This window comes from Orbicella faveolata, unplaced genomic scaffold, assembly GCF_042242905.1.
Source record: "Orbicella faveolata isolate gen_17 unplaced genomic scaffold, um_ofav_v1 contig_15, whole genome shotgun sequence".
NCBI lineage: Eukaryota > Metazoa > Cnidaria > Anthozoa > Scleractinia > Merulinidae > Orbicella > Orbicella faveolata.
Window position 1 is genome coordinate 187,314 of NW_028301542.1, and position 18,549 is coordinate 205,862.

Consider the following 18,549-nt stretch of genomic DNA (forward strand, 5'->3'; position numbering starts at 1 on the left):
ATATAGAGCCAGGCTACTTTTTTTTATCCCGGCTGACGGTTCATTCACCCACTCTTATTTCCACCACTCTACAGCAGCCACCTCTCTGCAAAGACAAAAGCCACTAAAGCACGTCCCAACAGCCAAAATGACCCCTCGAAAACAGACAGTTAATCAACGACTGACGAACGTGTGTACAAAACCCTGTTTTTTGTGCAAAGGGACTCAAAATTTGATCCATACCGCGCGCCATTGAAACCTGTTTAGTTTCTGTTTTATTGACATATTTTTTACGTATTTACATGCTACACTAGGCACTTTTTAAAGATAAATGCTGAACCCCATGGAAACAAAAAAGAGGTGTTGTATTATACCCCTACCTCCCCATAACGGCCACCTTTGTACAGCGGCCACTTTCCTCTGTCCCTAAGGTGGCCGTTATGGAGAGATTGTAATGTATTCCAAGAACAAACTAACGTTGTATTAAACTTGACGTTTCGTGTGCTACAACATACATCTTCAGAACTGACGGTTATAAAATATGACAAGATTTAAAAAGACTAAAACTAAAGCGAGGTATTGGTAACTAGCTAGATAACAATGAACAAAAGAAACCATATCCGGTGTGAATTAATAAAGAAAGAGTTTTTCACTACCGACGATTTCATTTACGGCGTGTTACTAATACCTCGTTTTAGTTTTAGTCTTTTCAAATCTTGTCATATTTTGTAACTGTCACTTCTGAAGATGTATGTTGTAACATAAGAAACGTCAAGTTTAAAATACCATGCGAAACTTAAGTTGTTCTAAAGATAGACACGTACGTATCGTTCATCTTTTGGGTGGAATTTCAATGTTCTGCTCCGGAAATTATTATTAGCTGGTTATAAGGAAGAATCATATTATGTCCGCAAAGCCGGGATGGTTATTCTTATAGCGATACGATGATGAGTGACTCTTGCCAGGTTTTTTCTCCCTCGCCACTCCCTTCCCCCCGCCCCCGTCAACAAATTTCGAGTTTAAATTAGCCTGCGATCCACAGGCGTTCTTTTCTTTTCTTTTCTTTTTTTTTTCTCCTTACCCCTGCTGTTATAAAAAGAACGCCTGATCGCAGATTAAGTTTAAAGCGGTGACAGCAATAGTGAAAAAATACAGCTCACGTACGCATGGAATCTTTCATGCAGCGGCAACATCTTTATTTCCTAGGGCCCTCTAATTTCTCTTCCCTAAATGCTCTTAAGATAAGGCGCGTGAATACTGTAGAGAGAAAAATATAAAGTGCACGCCTTTCAATTCCTTTCAATTTTTTTTTCTTTTCTCTGGAGGACTCTCCGGAAGGAACAGTTAGATGTTCAGTAAAAGTTTGGTCGAAAAGCGACAAAGACAAAGAAAGTAATGTGCCGAGACACCCTTTATTAAAACCCAATTTATTTATTGTTTAGATTAAAAATCTGTCATGATGCCCTGTCTAATCATAGGTTGTTAAATAAAGTACATTTTTCACATAAACTTGATATCAGTTAGGTCCCAATCCTCCCGTTTCACTCAAAGACGGACAAAATGGACGACCACTGGCCGGTTTGAGATTCTCCCAGTAGCCACGGTTAGCTCTGTAAATAACACCACAGCAAAATCTCGAGGTCAGTGATCATCACTTTAAACCAGAAAAGAAAAACAACGTCCACAAATTCAATGATTGTCTACCTGTGTACAAACTTTTGCAAACACCTGCGCTATGTAACGCGATTTTCAATTATGAGTGACGCTGGAGTACAATCCTTAAAGAGAACTTTATTCGTAAAGTGGGATGCGTAAGATTCCAAACCACAAAACTCGCCTCTATCACCAAGCCTCACCTTGCTCTAACTTCAGGTAATGAGTGATTTTGAAGCGCCTCTCCCCAAGGGCCGTGCTTTTCGCTTGCAGCAGGAAATTTGCCTCGTTCTGTAGCCAGCTGAAAGAAGAACAACACTTTTGAGTCATGAATGATACCTTGTATAAAATTCCTTTCGTTCATTTTTTTTTTGGTTATTTTGGATGCCTTCCAAGCTTCAATTCATTCAAAAAATAGTTGTCAGCTTTCAACAGCAACCTTCTTTCACGAACCCTACCACCTCCGCGATAACCCAGAGTGGTTAATTGAGCAAACATTTATTCGTAAGTCCTACCTCTTCAGCAATAGCCCGGATGTGGTATGGTTAAAATCCACAGCAGCCTCCGATATACCTCACTCCCATATCATAGGCCCGCCGAGCGTACTTATGCACATCCCAGCGAGTTATCACATGCGAGGTTCCATAGCTATAATAATAACAAAATGGAACTTAATGCTATGTCACATCAGCACTTGCTATCGTTTCTGTTGGCTTATCTGGCAAAAACATCAAGTTGTCAATTGATCCAGTTGCATGTTAAACACTCACTGTTCCCAATGCGCAGTCAGATGAGTTTTACGTATTAATATTTTGAGTGGTTTGAGGCTAGAAAATCTCTATGAACACTCAATAAGACTGGAAAACAACATCCTTTTTTTCTCTCCAAGAGTATTAATAGGAAACGATGGGAAGACGTGAGGCAGATATTCGAGAGAAAGTATAGCGCGCCTCAACAACAGCAATACATCTGACCTCTCGTTCAGTGCTGTTTATTTTCCTAGATCACACGAGAACTTCCAAAGATCTCTGAGACCATTCTGCGCATGCTTACCTACGTGCTTATGCTTGAGTTGTGGTACTCACTACATTAATGTTCAAGCTTGTGCTTATGTCGTAATGAAAACTAGGCTTTACCGAAAGGGAATTCTGGTAAACAGACGAATCCTCTGCGGTCGACATCTGGAGTATGAACACCGGCAGGTTGAATCATCAGATGAGGCTTGAGTCCTTCCTTGTCTAACGCCTCTTTCATCAAACCAATGGTCTGTAAACTCATATCGGGACTGAAGCAACAGTTGACACCAACGATATCAGCACCTAGTCAAAAAGAATACTTGTGTTAATGTTAGTAAGCGATAACTAACTAGACATTGCAAAAAGAGCGAGATTATACTTTGAATGGCAAACGGTGTATATATGTGTTAACATTTCCATCATTATTCACAGAAGGGCTTAGGAGGGTCTTCGAGGTATTTATTGCGGTATATACATGTTAGTACATCAAGAGCGCGCGCAGAGCGTGTGTCCATAGTCTCGCGAGACTGACGGATGCCCATTATTATTATCTGTTTGTGCATCAGGTGCACGTGTATTTATAATTATGGTACTATGGCAAAGTCTGAGCAATGACTTCGTCAACATCCTCCTACAAAGTACGCCATGGACCACAAAGCAATTAAGCAACGTTTTTGCTGGGTATGGAACCTCTTCTAAGACTGTATTGCGTTTTCCCTCACTTTTCATACAAGCTATACACCGGAATGCGACATATTCAATACCTGCCCTTACGAGTCTCACGGCGCATTCTCCGGGGGACACATTTGTGAGGTCACCTTGTGGTCCAATACACATTGTAATGGCTGCTGGTTTACCTGTGGATTTCATCACCTCTACCAACCATTCAGCTTCTTCCACATTCGCAAAGAACTTGATGGACAGAGGGGACAGTATGTTACGCTAAGTATAACAATGAATTGGCAAGGGAGAGGGAAGAAAAAAAGTCCGTATTTTGAAAAATAAATATTAGTCAATTAATTACCATTTCACAAAAATAGAATTTTGTTCTAAAAGCCGTAATCTTAGGCGTAAACGTCTTGATCCAACCGTGGACTTCAGCTTCAGGTGATTTAATTTGACGCAATAATTAGCATCAAATTAAATCAAACTCTAATAGCATTTCGAAGATAATTATACTTTAAATTTTAGCTGTGCAGTATCAGTAAACTATAATCTTGCAAACAAAACAATCTCTTAGGTATAATAATTATTGACACGGGTTTGCTACACACTTACCTCACCAATGAGCATATCGACGTTATTCTGTATAAAAAACTCTATTTCTTCCCTAAACTTTTTCATCACAACGTCTTTTCCAGCACCTTGTGAACACAGAAAACCAGTCTGACAGATAGAGCAAGCAAAATAAGCCCCTCCTTCCTGGGCCACGCCCTTTGCAAGGTTACAGGCCGCCTGGTTTATGTTGTTGGGCTGAAAGCGAGTTTGTACATTAATACACTTCTTGCATATTTGTACAATTGATGAATTCTTGCCACTGATTAGATAGCTAGATATGTTAGTTACACCAGTATTGAAACATTGGAAAAGTGATCCATTTATCCGGAGTGGGTGGGTGAGGGGGACAGGAGTCATTTGTAGCCATGTCATCGGTCAAACACTCAGCAAGTCTCTAGTTCATATTGTCCAATCAAAAACTAGCGCCACTACTCACGAGTACTTCCAAAACTTGTCCCACCAGCAGAACGCACAGTACGGTCACGTCCTTTGGCGACAACGCGAAAAGGACCGCTTGGCGTTTTCCACAAACGTCAGAAAAACAGTTCCCTTGCCTAAGCAACGTCAGAAGACTGACAGATTACAGAGCAAGCAGAACGAAACTCTTCTTCCAATACACACAATATCCAAATGTGCGACACAATTCAGAAACCCGTTCACCCGGAATATCACAATTTTCAAAACATCGTCTCCTTGTTAATCACTGACTCGTTGCCAAATTTTTAAAGAGGTCAATGTTCTTGTTTATGTCTAGAAAATATATTTAAAATAGCTTTTTGGAATTAAAAACTTAACCAGGTTGTCTTCCAATGAGAATGTGAATGCTTGAATAATATCAGCTCCTGCTCGTAGGAATTCACGATGAAGCTGTCGAACTAGTCACACGACAAAGGAATCAATCAATAAATTTAGCATTAAACCACGTATAAATGTGGGTATGCTTTAAACCCGAGATTAAAGGAACCACGGTTTATATAGTATGTCGTAATTTTATATGTTACGATTCATCATCAGCAAAATTACCTTCGAACATTTTTTTTCATAGAAATCCATATCCATAGCCCGCCCCCCCATCCCAAGATCTAACATGTCTTGGTTTGAAACCAGCTCATCCAGTTAAGATACATTCTTCACTATAATAAATTTGGCTTTTGAAGACCCTCCTTGAAACCCATTACCCTACAAATTTCATTAACGTTCGGCGGGTGTGGATATTTTCTGGAAACGCACGATGGAAGACTGGATATGAGAGCCTGTTTGTAATTAAGGGCCTACAAACCCACGGGATTGGAAATCCAAATATCGTGGATTAAAATACTGGTCTCCAGGCAGAAGATTGAATATTTTTTGACAATTTCCACTACCCAGTCTACCCAGCCGACGTCCTTGCGAAGTCATTTGCATTTGATATAAGCTGAAAAGTAACGCAACAACCGTCGCGCAATGCCGATATATAAAAATAACATGTTACCAAAATTCTTTTTCGGAGAATAATGTCTTCCTCATAGTTAAAATCTGTCACTGACTTACATGGGCGATTATCTATCTCTTCTTTTATTATTGCCGCGAAAATGATCGAGTCTGTATTGAACTATTGCGAAATAAAATTTAGTGTTACCTTTGGCATGTAAATTTAAGATTGCAATTCCCATTGGATTATTTACATATAACGGATAAAAAGGGTAAGGGTTAGGTTGAAAGGCAACTAAATAAACGTTTATGTATGGAATCGAATATACACTTTACGGTTTCGCCAGCCAGACCAGGGTACCTTCATGTCACGCATAAATGATCCAAATTATGCAGTTTAGCTCAGTTTGTGAAACTTTTCCAATGCTAAATGTATTTACACAGCTACAAGTCTGCCCTCACCTTTTCAGCATTAGACATAGTGTAGGAGTCCAAATATTATTAAGAACTGAAGATAAACTTGGAGCTTGGAGCTTACACCCTCGGGCTCCAACAAAGCTTGCTTGCGTGACAGGGGACCCGAATTAATGACTGTTATTTACCACTGTTATTAATGATTATGTTATTGCTGATACAGTGTTTGGGTTCCCTGTGCTTGCATGCAGGCGGGGATGCAGGCTGGGTTACAGAGAGCTTTGTAAACTTTCTTGGTGGGGACTGTAGAGAAATCCTTCTTCACTCCCCTCTGATCTTCTCTCGTCCCTGCCTAACCTGTCAAGCCTGTAAGAAGGGATGCCGCCACATCGCTTCCCTCTTCGTCAAAGCTGAAGGTGACCCTGCTCGCAGGTAGTAGTTTACAACGTTTTTTGGAGGAAAGGTCCGTTCCAAGTTTATCCCCAATCTCTACAAATATTTAAACTCTGACAGAATGCCAAATCCTGAGGTGAGTCATCACTGATGCGTGTAAACATATCGAGGTTTGAAACCGTAAATAGTCGTCAAAAATGTTTTCCCACAATGTTTTAGCACAAGGAATATATATATATAAGGTCATGACGATTTTAATAGCCAGAAAATCAAGGAAAATTCAAAATGCAAGCTATGTGAGGCTTTGTAATCTTGAATTCGCATTCTACAAATCAGCACATGTCACTCTATTTCGCAATAATCGGAGCTCCATGAGAAATAACACGCAAACTGCGGTGATAAACGTGGCAATAAAACGCATGTTTAAAAAAAAGTTCATTTACTTGACGTTTCGAATGTTTCAACGTACATCTTCAGAAGTGACCGTTAGGAATAGAAGTAACAACTAAATTTAAGTAATTAACAATAACAATGACAGAAGCTGAGAAAAATTTGCATATAAACAGTGCAAACTAATAAAGATAAAGCTTTTCGCTGCTTACATTATCATTTAGGGCGGGTTTTAATTCCCTCATTAGCAGAGTCTCTTTTATCTTGCAATGTGTATCTGTCCGACCTTTTGCTAATATATCCAAGTGGTCCCATTTGAAGTTGTGACCAATTGACGTGACGTGGTCTGCAATACCAGAAGCATGACAGCTACTCGTGATCGATTAAAATGTTCAGTTTTTTAAAAATCGATCACGAGTTTATGTATGTTGAAACATACGAAACGTCAAGTAAATGAACTTTGTTTTCTTAACATGCGTTTTATTGCCATGTTTATCAACGCAGTTTGCGTGTTATTTCTTATTAAGCTACGATGGCCAAAGAAGAAGAGTATTTACGACAATCTGATTGAAGTTAAACGAGTGAGGGTGTGCTGCATAAAGGGTGTGCTGCTCAAGCTAACGTACGAAGAAAAAACTCTCGTTTTGTCGATTTCCATTAAGCCGTTACTCGTTAAGCCGTTACTTAGCCAGCAGAACAGGCCGAATACGGTTTACAATAAATTCCCCAGTGAGGATTTGTGTCACGCAATCGAACCCGTGAACTCCTGCGTTTCAGCAGGACGTGTCACAAAACACTGGCGGTTTAGACTAGCTGCGACGGAGGCCATGTACAAAATACTTAGAAAATATATTAACAATAGTGAAATGGTCGTAAAACCCAGCAAACTTAAGAAGAGCAGACGCTAGGATTCATGGTAAAAGGTCAGCGACCGAACATGATCTATTCTTGTAATTTGCGTTCATAACTTATGCAAGAATTACGCAACCGAAACGTTTCTACTGGTTTAGCTGTTCACAAAGGGTTAAACAGGTATTGTATTTTGTGCTCAATCAAGGTCAATAAAGCGCACAAAAGGTGGAAAGCAGAAGATTTTTTTCAAACTTTTTCTTCCCATGAATGCAAAAGTGGCGTGACATATAAAGTTAAATCCTGCAAAGGAAGGTGTACCTGCCTATGAGCCGTCGCTTTAAGGTCAAAAGTATTTAGCCCTAATGGACTAATAGGCCCTTTGCACGATCCGGTCACATGGTACGGAATTAATTATGCTGGCACACAAGTTACACAGTGGGACTTCCAAAACAAAGGAAAGTCGGGCTGGACTGGTACGAGTTCCTTTGTTTTGGAAGTTGCGTCCCAGCATAATGTGACCGGATCGTGCAAAGGGCCTACTGGGGACACTAAACAAGAGTAAAATGCTAAAAATGATTATTTAAAATTACAATGCTTTAATAATCAGAATTATAATCTATTCACTGCACTGATTGATAACATAGTCTGATAAGTTAAGATTTCTAATTTTGTTAGTAGTTAGAGTAGGGGCATTTCTTATATCTTCACTTAATTTAGACCATAATAAAGAGCTATAAAGGTCCTGCGTATCTAATAGCATGTTTACCATAATGTATGGTATTGAAACGTGGTAACAAAATCACTGTTCCGTGGCGAGTGCGTAGAATCTTTACGGACGAATAGGGCGGAGACGTTAGGGCGGAGACGTCTGGTGCAAAACCGTTCTTAACCTTATACAGGAGTACAGCGATATCTTGCAGACGCCTGGTGACCTTAAATTATGTGAAAGACAGTTGACATTGTTTTCCGACCATTCCTTGTTTCAGCTTGGTATATTGGAGCGGCTTAACGCCGGTGAGGTGTTAGTAGGAGATGGAGGAGTGACTTATGCTTTGGAAAAGCGTGGATATGTGAAAGCAGGACCTTGGACTCCTGAGAGTACAGTGGAGCACCCAGAAGCAGGTCAGTTGTCTCGTTTACTCTGAAGAAAGACTAACACTCAGAACGTCAGCTTTGAAGTCTTTGAAAACGATGGTGTTTCCCATATCACCAATTTCAGTTGGTAATTAGCTAAAAATCTTTTTTTCCCTCCTTAATTCTTTCCCTTCTTCTTTATCTTCCTCTCTCCCTTCCTTTGTTCCTTCCACCCTCTCTCCCCTTATTCCGTCGGTCCTTTTTCGGTAGCTTTTAGTTCGAAAAAAATCGGAGAAAAGTAAAACAAATTTCTTTTCAACAAACGGAAACGATAACACATCTCCCAAAAAACAATTTACACCTGCAGGACAACAACTTAACTCGCGAACATACACGTGTAATGCTAGTGGGTTTCTAAACACATTTTTGTTTGCTCCACCCTTCCTCTCTATCTTCCTCTGTCGTTCCCACCTTCCTTTCTTCTTGCCATGAACGATCTTTCAATTTTGTTTCAGTTCGACAGCTGCATCGGGAATTCCAGCGAGCAGGAGCTGATGTCATTCAAGCATTTACATTCTCGATGGATGATGACTTGGGAAGTGACCAAGCTAAATATGGAGTGGGTATAATTATATAGATATTTTGTGAGCACCAATAAAATTGTTTTTACATTTAACAACTTAGTAACAAAGTGAAGATCTTCGTGTAATTTGAAAGACAACAGACACAGTACATTCGCGGATCCAGACCTTGAGCTAAGGGGAGAGGGGGGCGGTTTTGTTTTCCTTGCCCTGCCAGCTTTCCTTGCCATCTCCAAATAGTAATTACAGAACAGCTGAAAAATGAAAAAAGCTCTCGCCTACGCGTACGGGTCATGCTTTTAACATTTCTCGGCCACATATTTTAATTTTATGACTATGCTTTCTAATTCTGGCTTTCCTCCCAATGTTTTTTGGCTTTTTTGTTTTTTTGGCTTTCACTCCTATCTGACGTTGAATTTTCCTTTCAGACCGAGAAAATAAACCAGGCAGCATGCGATCTTGCCAAAGAGGTGGCCAAGGAAGGCGGGGTGTATTTTGCTGGCTGCATCAATCAGACTGCTTTCCTCTATTCACAAGGTGCTGGAAAAGACGTGGTGATGAAGAAGTTTAGAGAGCAAATTGAGATTTTTCTCCAGAACAATGTTGATTTAATTGTTGCTGAGGTGAGCTGTTATTTATATATAGATAAGATTAAAGTTGACGACGATGCGAACGACTCTTGCCAGTGTTTTGACTTCAGCATTGGAACCTGCTGTAACGTTCATTCTTTTATCATTTACCGAGTAATTAACGGTCAAAACTCAGTCAATTTGCTCTACACTATTCAAGATTACCAAGAAGGAGACAAGCGACGAGCGCCTAAAAAAGTTATTTAAAAGTGTTATTCGTTGCTTCATCCGACTACAGTTTGTAGATTTGGGTGACCTGTGATCATTTAAGTTACTGTCTTTTTCTGGGGATACCATTACACTTTGCTATATTTATCTTTCCTCTCTTTAAACATTAATGTCTTCAGCCATAACTGTTTCCTCTTCCTTCAGTTCTTTGCACACGTAGAGGAAGCTGAATGGGCAGCAGAAGTTTTAAAGTCCACAGGCAAACCAACGGCCATAACGCTGTGTATTGGACCTCACGGTGATAAGAAAAATGTGTCAGCTGGAGAATGTGCTGTGAGGCTAGCAAGGGCAGGTACTGTGAAACAATCCAGTGTAGCTCACATAAGTGAAAATGGAGATGGAACAGGGAAGTCCTCTTTATGAGAAGAGGATAAGACTGAAAGGACTGATTCTAATGACCCAGCGGTGCTGGGCAACCAAGCATGCCCAGTAACACCCAGCGAATTTGAAAATTACTTCTGACGACTACAAGAGATTAGAGCTACTCGAATTGTACAAAAGTTGCGAGTGCTCGCTACGCAATCAGTCAAGCAGTGAAAGCTTAAGCTTTAATCCAACGATCCGAGACTATTACAGTTTTGTTGTTGGTCGCCCAAATAAACCGCATGTTTGTCCTGATTGGTGGGAGCACGTTGCACGGACTTTTAACGGACCAATGAAAGAGCTAAGCTCTAAAAAAACAAGTTCGAATATAGGCTTAGCTGGTTTTCATTCGGATCCAGGCTCTATCCTGGTCGAATTGGAATTTTGAGATGTTGGCTTTTGTGGAGGAGGGAAAACCGGAGCACTCGGGCAAAAACCGTCGGAGCAAGGCTGGAACTAACAACAATCTGAATGCACATATGGCACCAGGCCCGAATCGAACCTGGACTTCATTGTGTGAGGCGAGCGCTCTCAACCCTGCGCCATCCCTACTCCCCTCACAAGTTTAGATTGTTTTAATTTTTCTGTATTATTATGTCATAAGGGGCTGATATCATTGGTGTCAACTGTTGCTTCAGTCCCGACATCAGTTTACAGACCATTGGTTTAATGAAAGAGGCGTTAGACAAGGAAGGACTCAAGCCTCATCTGATGATTCAACCAATTGGTTATCACACTCCAGATAGTAGCGGAGATGGATTTCTATATTTACCCGAAACCCCGTTTGGTGAGTTAGTTTTTGCCATCCATGTCCAATACTGTCGCACTCATGCCTACGGACCGGACGGAACGGTAAACAAAAAATAACTTGCATCTCATTATCGCCACAGGGCAATCTTGGTGTTAATTTATGTTTCGTGCGCTTCATCATTCCTGTCAGTGTACAATGTTAATAGCGTGAAACAAGTAATTACGTAGATCAGCCATAATAACCATAACAAACAAGTATGACTGTGCCTCGTTCTTTAAGCATCTGGCCAGAAAATACACCGGGTCTTTTTGACGAATTTATCGCACCACCCAATCAATTAATCAAATGAAATGAAAAGTAGAAATCTTGCTCATATTCGACGGAATCAAATCAACCGCATACTTCCATGGACGACATTCTGATGCTGTAGAAATGTCGGCCGTAGTAGACCATAGTATACGTAGACCATATAAATGACGTGAATGGTTTAACTGCAAAGATTTGGACATTTTGTGGTTTTATATCCATCGTCGAGAGTGTAGTCCGCTGAAAATGCCGTAAATTTGTTTGTCTAAAATATCTGTGGAATTGAGAGGAATCAGCGGGAAATTTCCAGGCTCGGCTCTTAAGATCAATTTTATTTCAGCTTGAAGCCGGGGATATTGTTAAATGACCTGTTAAACTTTCTCAACTCGCCAGGATCTTTTTTTTAAAGGAAAAGAGAACGCCCAATCTTTCATTTTTTCAGAGGTTGTTACGAGTTAAGCCATTTTCACGGTCTTGCAATCTCATCGCCTGTATTTCTCGATCAACAAGACTGAAATAATTCTTTCGGTTCTCGCAAAGTAAACGATATTTATTATTCACTTGTTTAGCTCTGGAGCCTCGTACACTAACTCGTTGGGATGTGCATAAGTATGCTCGGCGGGCCTATGATATGGGAGTGAGGTATATCGGAGGCTGCTGTGGCTTTGAGCCATATCACATCCGGGCTGTTGCTGAAGAGGTAGGACTTATGAATAAATCATATATATTTACTCAATTAACCACTCCCCCCCAAGGGGATCTTAGAGCCAGTAGAAACAAACGAAGAAACAAATAAAATTCCAACTGGCAGTAGGCAGATCAGTTGCCTATTTACAAGCGTGGCCGAGGCGTTAAGCTTGGGACACCCGCGATGTCTGGATTTAAGTCCGGTGCTACAGTAAGCTCCTTTTTTTTAAAGGAGGCAAAAAGGAACCGGACGTTTGCACGCCACCTCAGGGAGGGAAAGTTGATTGGAGCTGAAATGATAATGGAGCCTTCTCCTCCTCCCACTCTTCATAGGCTTTTTTTAACTTGGGCCAAATTGACCGAACAAGCTTGGTCAATAAAGATTTATTATATGGGATAAAGAACAAACAGCGCGTAATCTTGACAGGATCTTGCCCGCTCGGGTAGCCAATCATAGCGCAGAATTTGGTTCATCTTACCCGCTCATGGGGGGCGCCATATAATAAACCAGAAATATTGTTACTTTTAGCTTGTTCCAGAACGAGGAAGATTTCCTGCAGCTAGTGAAAAGCACAGTCCCTGGGGAGAGGCACTCAAACACCACGCAGTAGCTGAAGTCCGAGACAGGTAAGACTGGGGAGAGCTCTAGAGACCTCCAAACAGCTTGGTTTCTAGTGCATGGTCACATACAGAGTAACCTCGCTTATTATATGCCAAACTGGTTCCTCTTGCCCTGCTCCTGGTTCCTCTTCCGTAACTGCCCTTGCCACCGCTCTTAATTTTCTGTGACTAATATTATCCGCATCTTGTTTTAAACTATTGTAATTAATTAGATTTAACTATAATTTTTAACTATCACTAATTATTAGATTTTATTGTAATTTTTATCAAATTTAAGATTTTCTATCACCATTCTTACTAGCTTCTAGGGTTGCGCCTCGCATGGGTAACTATTTTCCCGTTCGCGCAATTCCTATTGGTCCTTTTCTTCTTTTTAATTATATTGTAATTTTGTGACCAATAAAGTTGATAGACTAGACTAGACTGGAAACTCATCATCGTCATCACCAATAGGCGCATAAGGCCGTAACATTCTGTTTACACTGTGCCCTATCCCTGGCTACCGCTCTCACGGTGTTCCAGTTATTCCAGCCTGCCTGCCGTCTTTCTTTCTTTACTGTTCTACTGTCCTCCTCCAGGCATTTCTAGGTCTTCCTACTGCTCTTTTACTTTCTGGTCTCCATCCTAACGTCATCATGCATTAACTGGATTAGAAATTCTTTGACAATAAGACATCGTTTATTCGCTTTCCTTTTATTTATTAAAAACTAAATAGCTACAAATATTGACCTTATATTACTTGTCCCTGTCTTTCTTTACAAATGGAGAATATTATCACACACAGACTGACATCTGAGTGATTTTTTTCTTTTCAGAGCAAATCGCGCCTACTGGGAGAATCTAAAACCAGCCAGCGGTCGTCTATTTTGCCCTTCGTTGAGTGGACCTGGACCACGCAGCCAACTACAATAGGCCAAGGAACTTTGTACAGTGAACCTTGCGGATTTTGCATTATAGTTGATTACATGTAATGTGGCTTTACTGTAGGTCTTGTATATTGTACTTCATGCAAGTCACTTATAAATCAATCAAGTGTTTTCAGTTCTTCACTCGGTGGAAGGAACAAACGTTATTGTATATATCACTTTTTTAAAATGTTATTTTGGGTCATTTATAAAGTTATCAGTCGCAGACTAGCCTGTTCCAGGCTCTCTCGAGTAATCACACTAGACAAGCTATACTGTAAGGAATTGCTTAGATAATAATGACAATCGTCCAGGAGTAGAAACAGACTCCCAGACGCCTTATTATTTCCTAATGTGGTAAAGCGAATCCAAATTGCTTGCAAAGTTTCACCCCACCGAGTCATTAAAAAATCGTTCTTTTTATCGACACTACGCTTTTCCGATTTTTTATTCAAACTATAAATAAGTCTTACCGCGCGATTTATCATGCTAAATTTAGTGAATATGAGCAGTGTAACAAGGGTCCGTTGCAAACTCATAAAAATATGCGACCCAAAACCTGCCACTTTTTGCAAAAGAAATCTTTGTCAGCGTCGTCCACCTGGAATACATTTCTTTCTAACAAATTCGCATAGTTACTAAATTTGGCATGGTAAATTGATCTTTGGATGTGGTGTTTTGTTTATATTATATCCGTGTATAAAAAAACGTTTTTTGGAAAGTTTTCCGAGCGATCGAGAGGCCAACATCAATTTTAAATGGGGAAAGAGGTTTAGTGTAAGGAGTATGTTTGCTTTACCTGTGAAGCTCAGTGGAACCGAACGTACGACTACTTGTAAAGCATCCTCCTCGATGACGGACTTTGAAAAATCGTGTTTTGTTAGTTTTGGAGTACAGTAGCTCACAGTGTGATCATGTATGACGATGGCATGTGCATTCAAGATTACATTTACCATTGGATTTTTTACACAAAGAGACTTTTTTAACCTGATCGTAGCTGCTCTAATCCAAGATGCCGCGCTAGAGAATATTATAACATGGTAAAAATGATTTTATACTGATGACGGAGAGACAGTCTAGCTATTTTTTTTTTTTTAGCTCGGGTTGAAGATAACTTGGAGATCTTACTAAACGAAAAAAGAGGGGCCCGTCCAGCTCCCCTGATGTTTTACGTGCTCGTCGGCTCGCTGCGCGCGCGCTCGCCGAATTTTTTGCCCTTCTCCGAAAGCATGTTCACGACCTAAGGGTCTTTTATCCCACTGAATAACAAGTTACGCAACAACTGTAACACAAAACAGGTTTGATCTTTGATACCTGATATCAAGGTACTTAAACGATCCAAAGGGAAATGCAAACAAAAAGTCACATGCCATCATTACGCAAAATTGAGAACAAAGTCTACGATAAACTCTATTCTGCAATAGGTCACGGCCCCTCTGAGTCCGAAGGTGCCCTAAAGCCTATGTACACAGCTGCAAATAATCTGCCCTCACCTTTTCAGCATTAGACGTCATGTAGGAGTCCTAAGGACTGAGAATAAACCTGGAGGATCTCGCTCACGCGCCTACGGGCTCTGCGGTGTAACAAAATCCTCGCCAGAAAGCTTGCGCTACTGATTACAGTAGACAAATTCTTTTCCTTTCCCCTACCATCCCCTCCCGTCCCTACCAGGGTAGTTTTTGATGTTCTTTGGAGCAAGAAGGTTCATTCCGGCGAGTTTATCCTCAATCTTTACGAATATTGTAACTCCGACACAATGTCAAATAGTGAGAAGGTGAGTAGCTACAGTAGCGAAGCAAAGTACGCATAATCTGGATTATTGCTGTGTGCACGGGATAGTGGACTTTAGACATGAGCACGAGATCAATTCGAAAATAGTACTCGTTCTCAATCTCGCTATACTCTTACTCCAATCCTAAGGTCTGAAACTGAAAATCATCGTAAAACGTTTTCTTTCGCTAGTACTGAGAATATATACATATTCTTATGAAGATTTTAATGGCGAGAAAATCATGTGACCGATCCAACTAGAAATCAAAATGTATAAAACTTTGTAAGGTTGGGTCAGTCGCATTCTATACATCGCGCCCATTTCATTATCGAAGCTGGACGATTGAAGTAAACGAGTAACAGTGTAATAAGAGGAATCGGGTTACGAAAGTTTCTTGTTTGGCCGGCTAGCCGCAGTCGCACTCCTGCAAAGCTATCCACTTTATATAGAGTTAGAGCTACTCACAGTCATTCAGTTGCTCAGTTTGCAGGCGTCAGTGTCACTTTAGTAGTCATTCATTATGAGAGAGCGTGGTTAATAATTGGTCAAGACCTTCGTTGTAAGAGATCGTATGGAAAATACTGCTGTCGCAATTGTACGAAATTGGATATAAAATTTTCCTTAAACTCACCTAAGTTGTCTTCTTGTCGTTTCGTATGATTTTAACGTGTTGAAGACATCTTAGCGACGAATTAAGGCTTTTTGCGAGTGAAAAAAGTGAAAATAATACGAAAAAACTTTGTCGGTGTTTCCATTTGCACTCCTTCAGCTACAATGTAGGTGATTTGTTTCACTGAACTGTTCAAGGAAGATCTCGCCCATTGGAATTGCGCATCCTTATTTACTGCGCACGTAATTCATGTCAAAACGTCACGTCAAGCGTGCGCGCTTAGAAAGAAACTTTAGGGCTTTGCACCGGGTGCGCTAATTTCCCCCACTATTTACTCTCTTCGATGTTCGGTGGCCCCCTCTTTTCTTTTCATAGATAGCTCCTCTTCCTGATTTTCTCCATTTTACAGAGAGTAAAAGAGGTTATTATTCCTGTCTTCCGCCACCGAGAAAACAAGGTGTTGTTAGCGGTTTTCTGGCCACTACTTAAAAAAAAAAAGACCGAAAGGAGAAGAAATTTTACATTAGAAAAAAACGATTGTGTAGTCCTTGGAGTTTAAACTCGACTAGTGACCTATAGTTTCTGTCAGTTAACATTGTTTTCCGACCATTCCCTGTTTCAGCGTGGTATACTGGAGCGGCTTAACGCCGGTGAGGTTTTAGTAGGAGATGGGGGACTGTGCTATGCTTTGGAAAAGCGCGGATATGTGAAAGCAGGACCTTGGACTCCTGAGTGTACGGTGGAGCACCCAGAGGCATGGAAATATCGACGTCATCAGTCTGTATGTTTGGCACGATCCATTATTCTAGCCGTTTGAGTCCCACGCGCGAGCGAAGATTGAGTCTACGAGCGAAGTGATCCGGCACAGTCTGGTGCGGAAGCCCGTGTGTTCCCCAAAGGTGATCCTCTTCGGAGGCGCCGTCATTCTTGTTGGTGTACAATGTTTACAACGTGAAACAAGGAACTAAGTAGATCGTTATTTAGCCGAATAGCTGTAATAAACAAGTATGCGGACTCTGCCTCGTTCTTTAACCTTCTCAGAGGTTGTCTGCGGTAACGTTATGAGTTAAGCCACTTTCATGGTCTACAATCTCATCGCATGTATTTCTCGACCAAGGAAATCGAAAGAACTTTCAGTTCTTGTAAATTAACGAAATTTATTACTCACTTGTTTAGCTCTGGAGCCTCGTACACTAACTCGTTGGGATGTGCATAAGTACGCTCGGCGGGCCTATGATATGGGAGTGAGGTATATCGGAGGCTGCTGTGGCTTTGAACCATACCACATCCGGGCTATTGCTGAAGAGGTAGGACTTTTGAAAAAATAATGTAGTGTTTATTCAATTAACCACTCCCCCTGTTGGGGCTTTTAGAGCCAGTATAACACAAGCGATGAAACAAATAATATATATGAGCATACTATGATTAAAAACCCCAACAAGCAAAAAGCAGACCGGTCACCAATTTACAAGCGTGGTAGAGATATTGAGCTCGGGACTACCGAGAGAAACGCCAGCTAGTGGTCGTATATATTAAGACGGGACGTGGACCCACGATGTCCGAATTTCAAGTCCGGTGTTATAACCGCTCGGCTAAGCTGCCTCTTTTTTAAAGGAGGTAGATGGGAACCAGACTTTTGCACGCCACTTCATGGAGGCAAGTTGATTAGAGCTGAAATAATAACTGAAAAGACTTCTCTCCTTCTCCTCGCCCCACACTTCCCCTGCTGTCTACAATTTTCTCCAATGCTTCACTAACTTGAGCCAAATTGACCCATCAATTTAACTTATTTAAATTTATATACCTTCATAAGACTCTTATAATTTCTTTTTTCCGTTTTTTTTGTGGCGTACCTGTAAACTAGCTTTTTAGCTAAGCGTACCGATCACGTTAAATATATTGATTGATTGATTGATTGATTGATTAATTGACTGATTGATTGATTGATTGATTGATTGATTGACCGAAAAGCTTGGTCAATAGAGGGTTTATCATATGGGATAAAGAACACATGTACTTGTGGGACAGAGCGCATAATCTTGAATGCCGGGCAGGATAGCACCATCGTGCCCGCTCGGTTAGCCAATCACAGCGCAGAATTTGGTTCATCTTGCCCCATCAGGGAGCGAGCCATGTAACAAACCAGAGATATTGTTACTTTTAGCTTGCTCCAGAACGAGGAAGATTTCCTGCAGCTAGTGAAAAGCACAGTCCCTGGGGAGAGGCTCTCAAACACCGCGCAGTAGCTGAAGTCCGAGCAGGTAAGACTGGGGAGAGCTCTAAAGACTTCCAAACAACTTGGTTTAAACTTGAATTGTAGATAAAGGTAGGTTAAGTCTGCATACGAGCCAGGTGGCCCACCAGGCCGGAGTTTATCCCGGCTTCTGTAGCATGAAGCGACTGGGAGTATTTCTACTCCCCCCTGGATGGGGTGTTAGTCCATCGCAGGGTTACCCACAGCACTGAGTTTGCCGCTACCCATTTATACACCTGGGTGGAGAGAGGCACTGTGAGAGTAAAGTGTCTTTCCCCAATATCCCCAGCGAGGACTCGAACCCGGACCGCTCGATCCGGAGACAAGCGCACTAACCATGAGGCCACCGCGCCTCCCACAGACTTGAATTGTAATTAATGTAAT

At 41.1% G+C, this 18,549-nt stretch overlaps 1 protein-coding gene and 1 pseudogene across 3 annotated transcripts; one reads left to right on the top strand and one right to left on the bottom strand.

Annotated features, from left to right (window-relative positions):
- Positions 1–1,060: 1,060 nt before the first annotated feature.
- Positions 1,061–5,816, bottom strand: LOC110069009 (S-methylmethionine--homocysteine S-methyltransferase BHMT2-like; annotated as a pseudogene). Its single transcript, XR_016206857.1, has 7 exons — positions 5,799–5,816; positions 3,927–4,121; positions 3,413–3,590; positions 2,769–2,951; positions 2,148–2,280; positions 1,836–1,933; positions 1,061–1,589 (listed from the first exon to the last, which is right to left on the bottom strand). The product of XR_016206857.1 is annotated as an S-methylmethionine--homocysteine S-methyltransferase BHMT2-like (transcript).
- A 174-nt stretch (positions 5,817–5,990) lies between these two features.
- On the top strand, positions 5,991–18,246 carry LOC110069008 (betaine--homocysteine S-methyltransferase 1-like). Of its 2 annotated transcripts, XM_020776426.2 has the most exons (9): positions 6,000–6,279; positions 8,372–8,507; positions 8,975–9,078; positions 9,469–9,663; positions 10,042–10,189; positions 10,865–11,047; positions 11,887–12,017; positions 12,534–12,631; positions 13,441–13,959. In XM_020776426.2, exons 1-9 carry the CDS (start codon positions 6,265–6,267, stop codon positions 13,535–13,537), a joined length of 1,107 nt encoding a protein of 368 aa, XP_020632085.2. In that variant the 5' UTR covers positions 6,000–6,264; the 3' UTR covers positions 13,538–13,959. The 2 variants fall into 2 exon arrangements, with proteins under 2 accessions (XP_089143875.1, XP_020632085.2); XM_089287749.1 differs by lacking the exons at positions 11,887–12,017; positions 12,534–12,631; positions 13,441–13,959 and adding exons at positions 17,088–17,218; positions 18,076–18,246 and having other exon boundaries at positions 5,991–6,279.
- The last annotated feature ends 303 nt before the right edge of the window (positions 18,247–18,549 follow it).

What these genes read in the sequence shown, in the direction of transcription:
- LOC110069008 (XM_020776426.2), top strand. An exon ending in GTGACCAAGCTAAATATGGA is followed by an intron (nt 9,079 to 9,468) that starts GTGGGTATAATT and finishes TTTTCCTTTCAG; the next exon opens with ACCGAGAAAATAAACCAGGC. An exon ending in TTGATTTAATTGTTGCTGAG is followed by an intron (nt 9,664 to 10,041) that starts GTGAGCTGTTAT and finishes CTCTTCCTTCAG; the next exon opens with TTCTTTGCACACGTAGAGGA.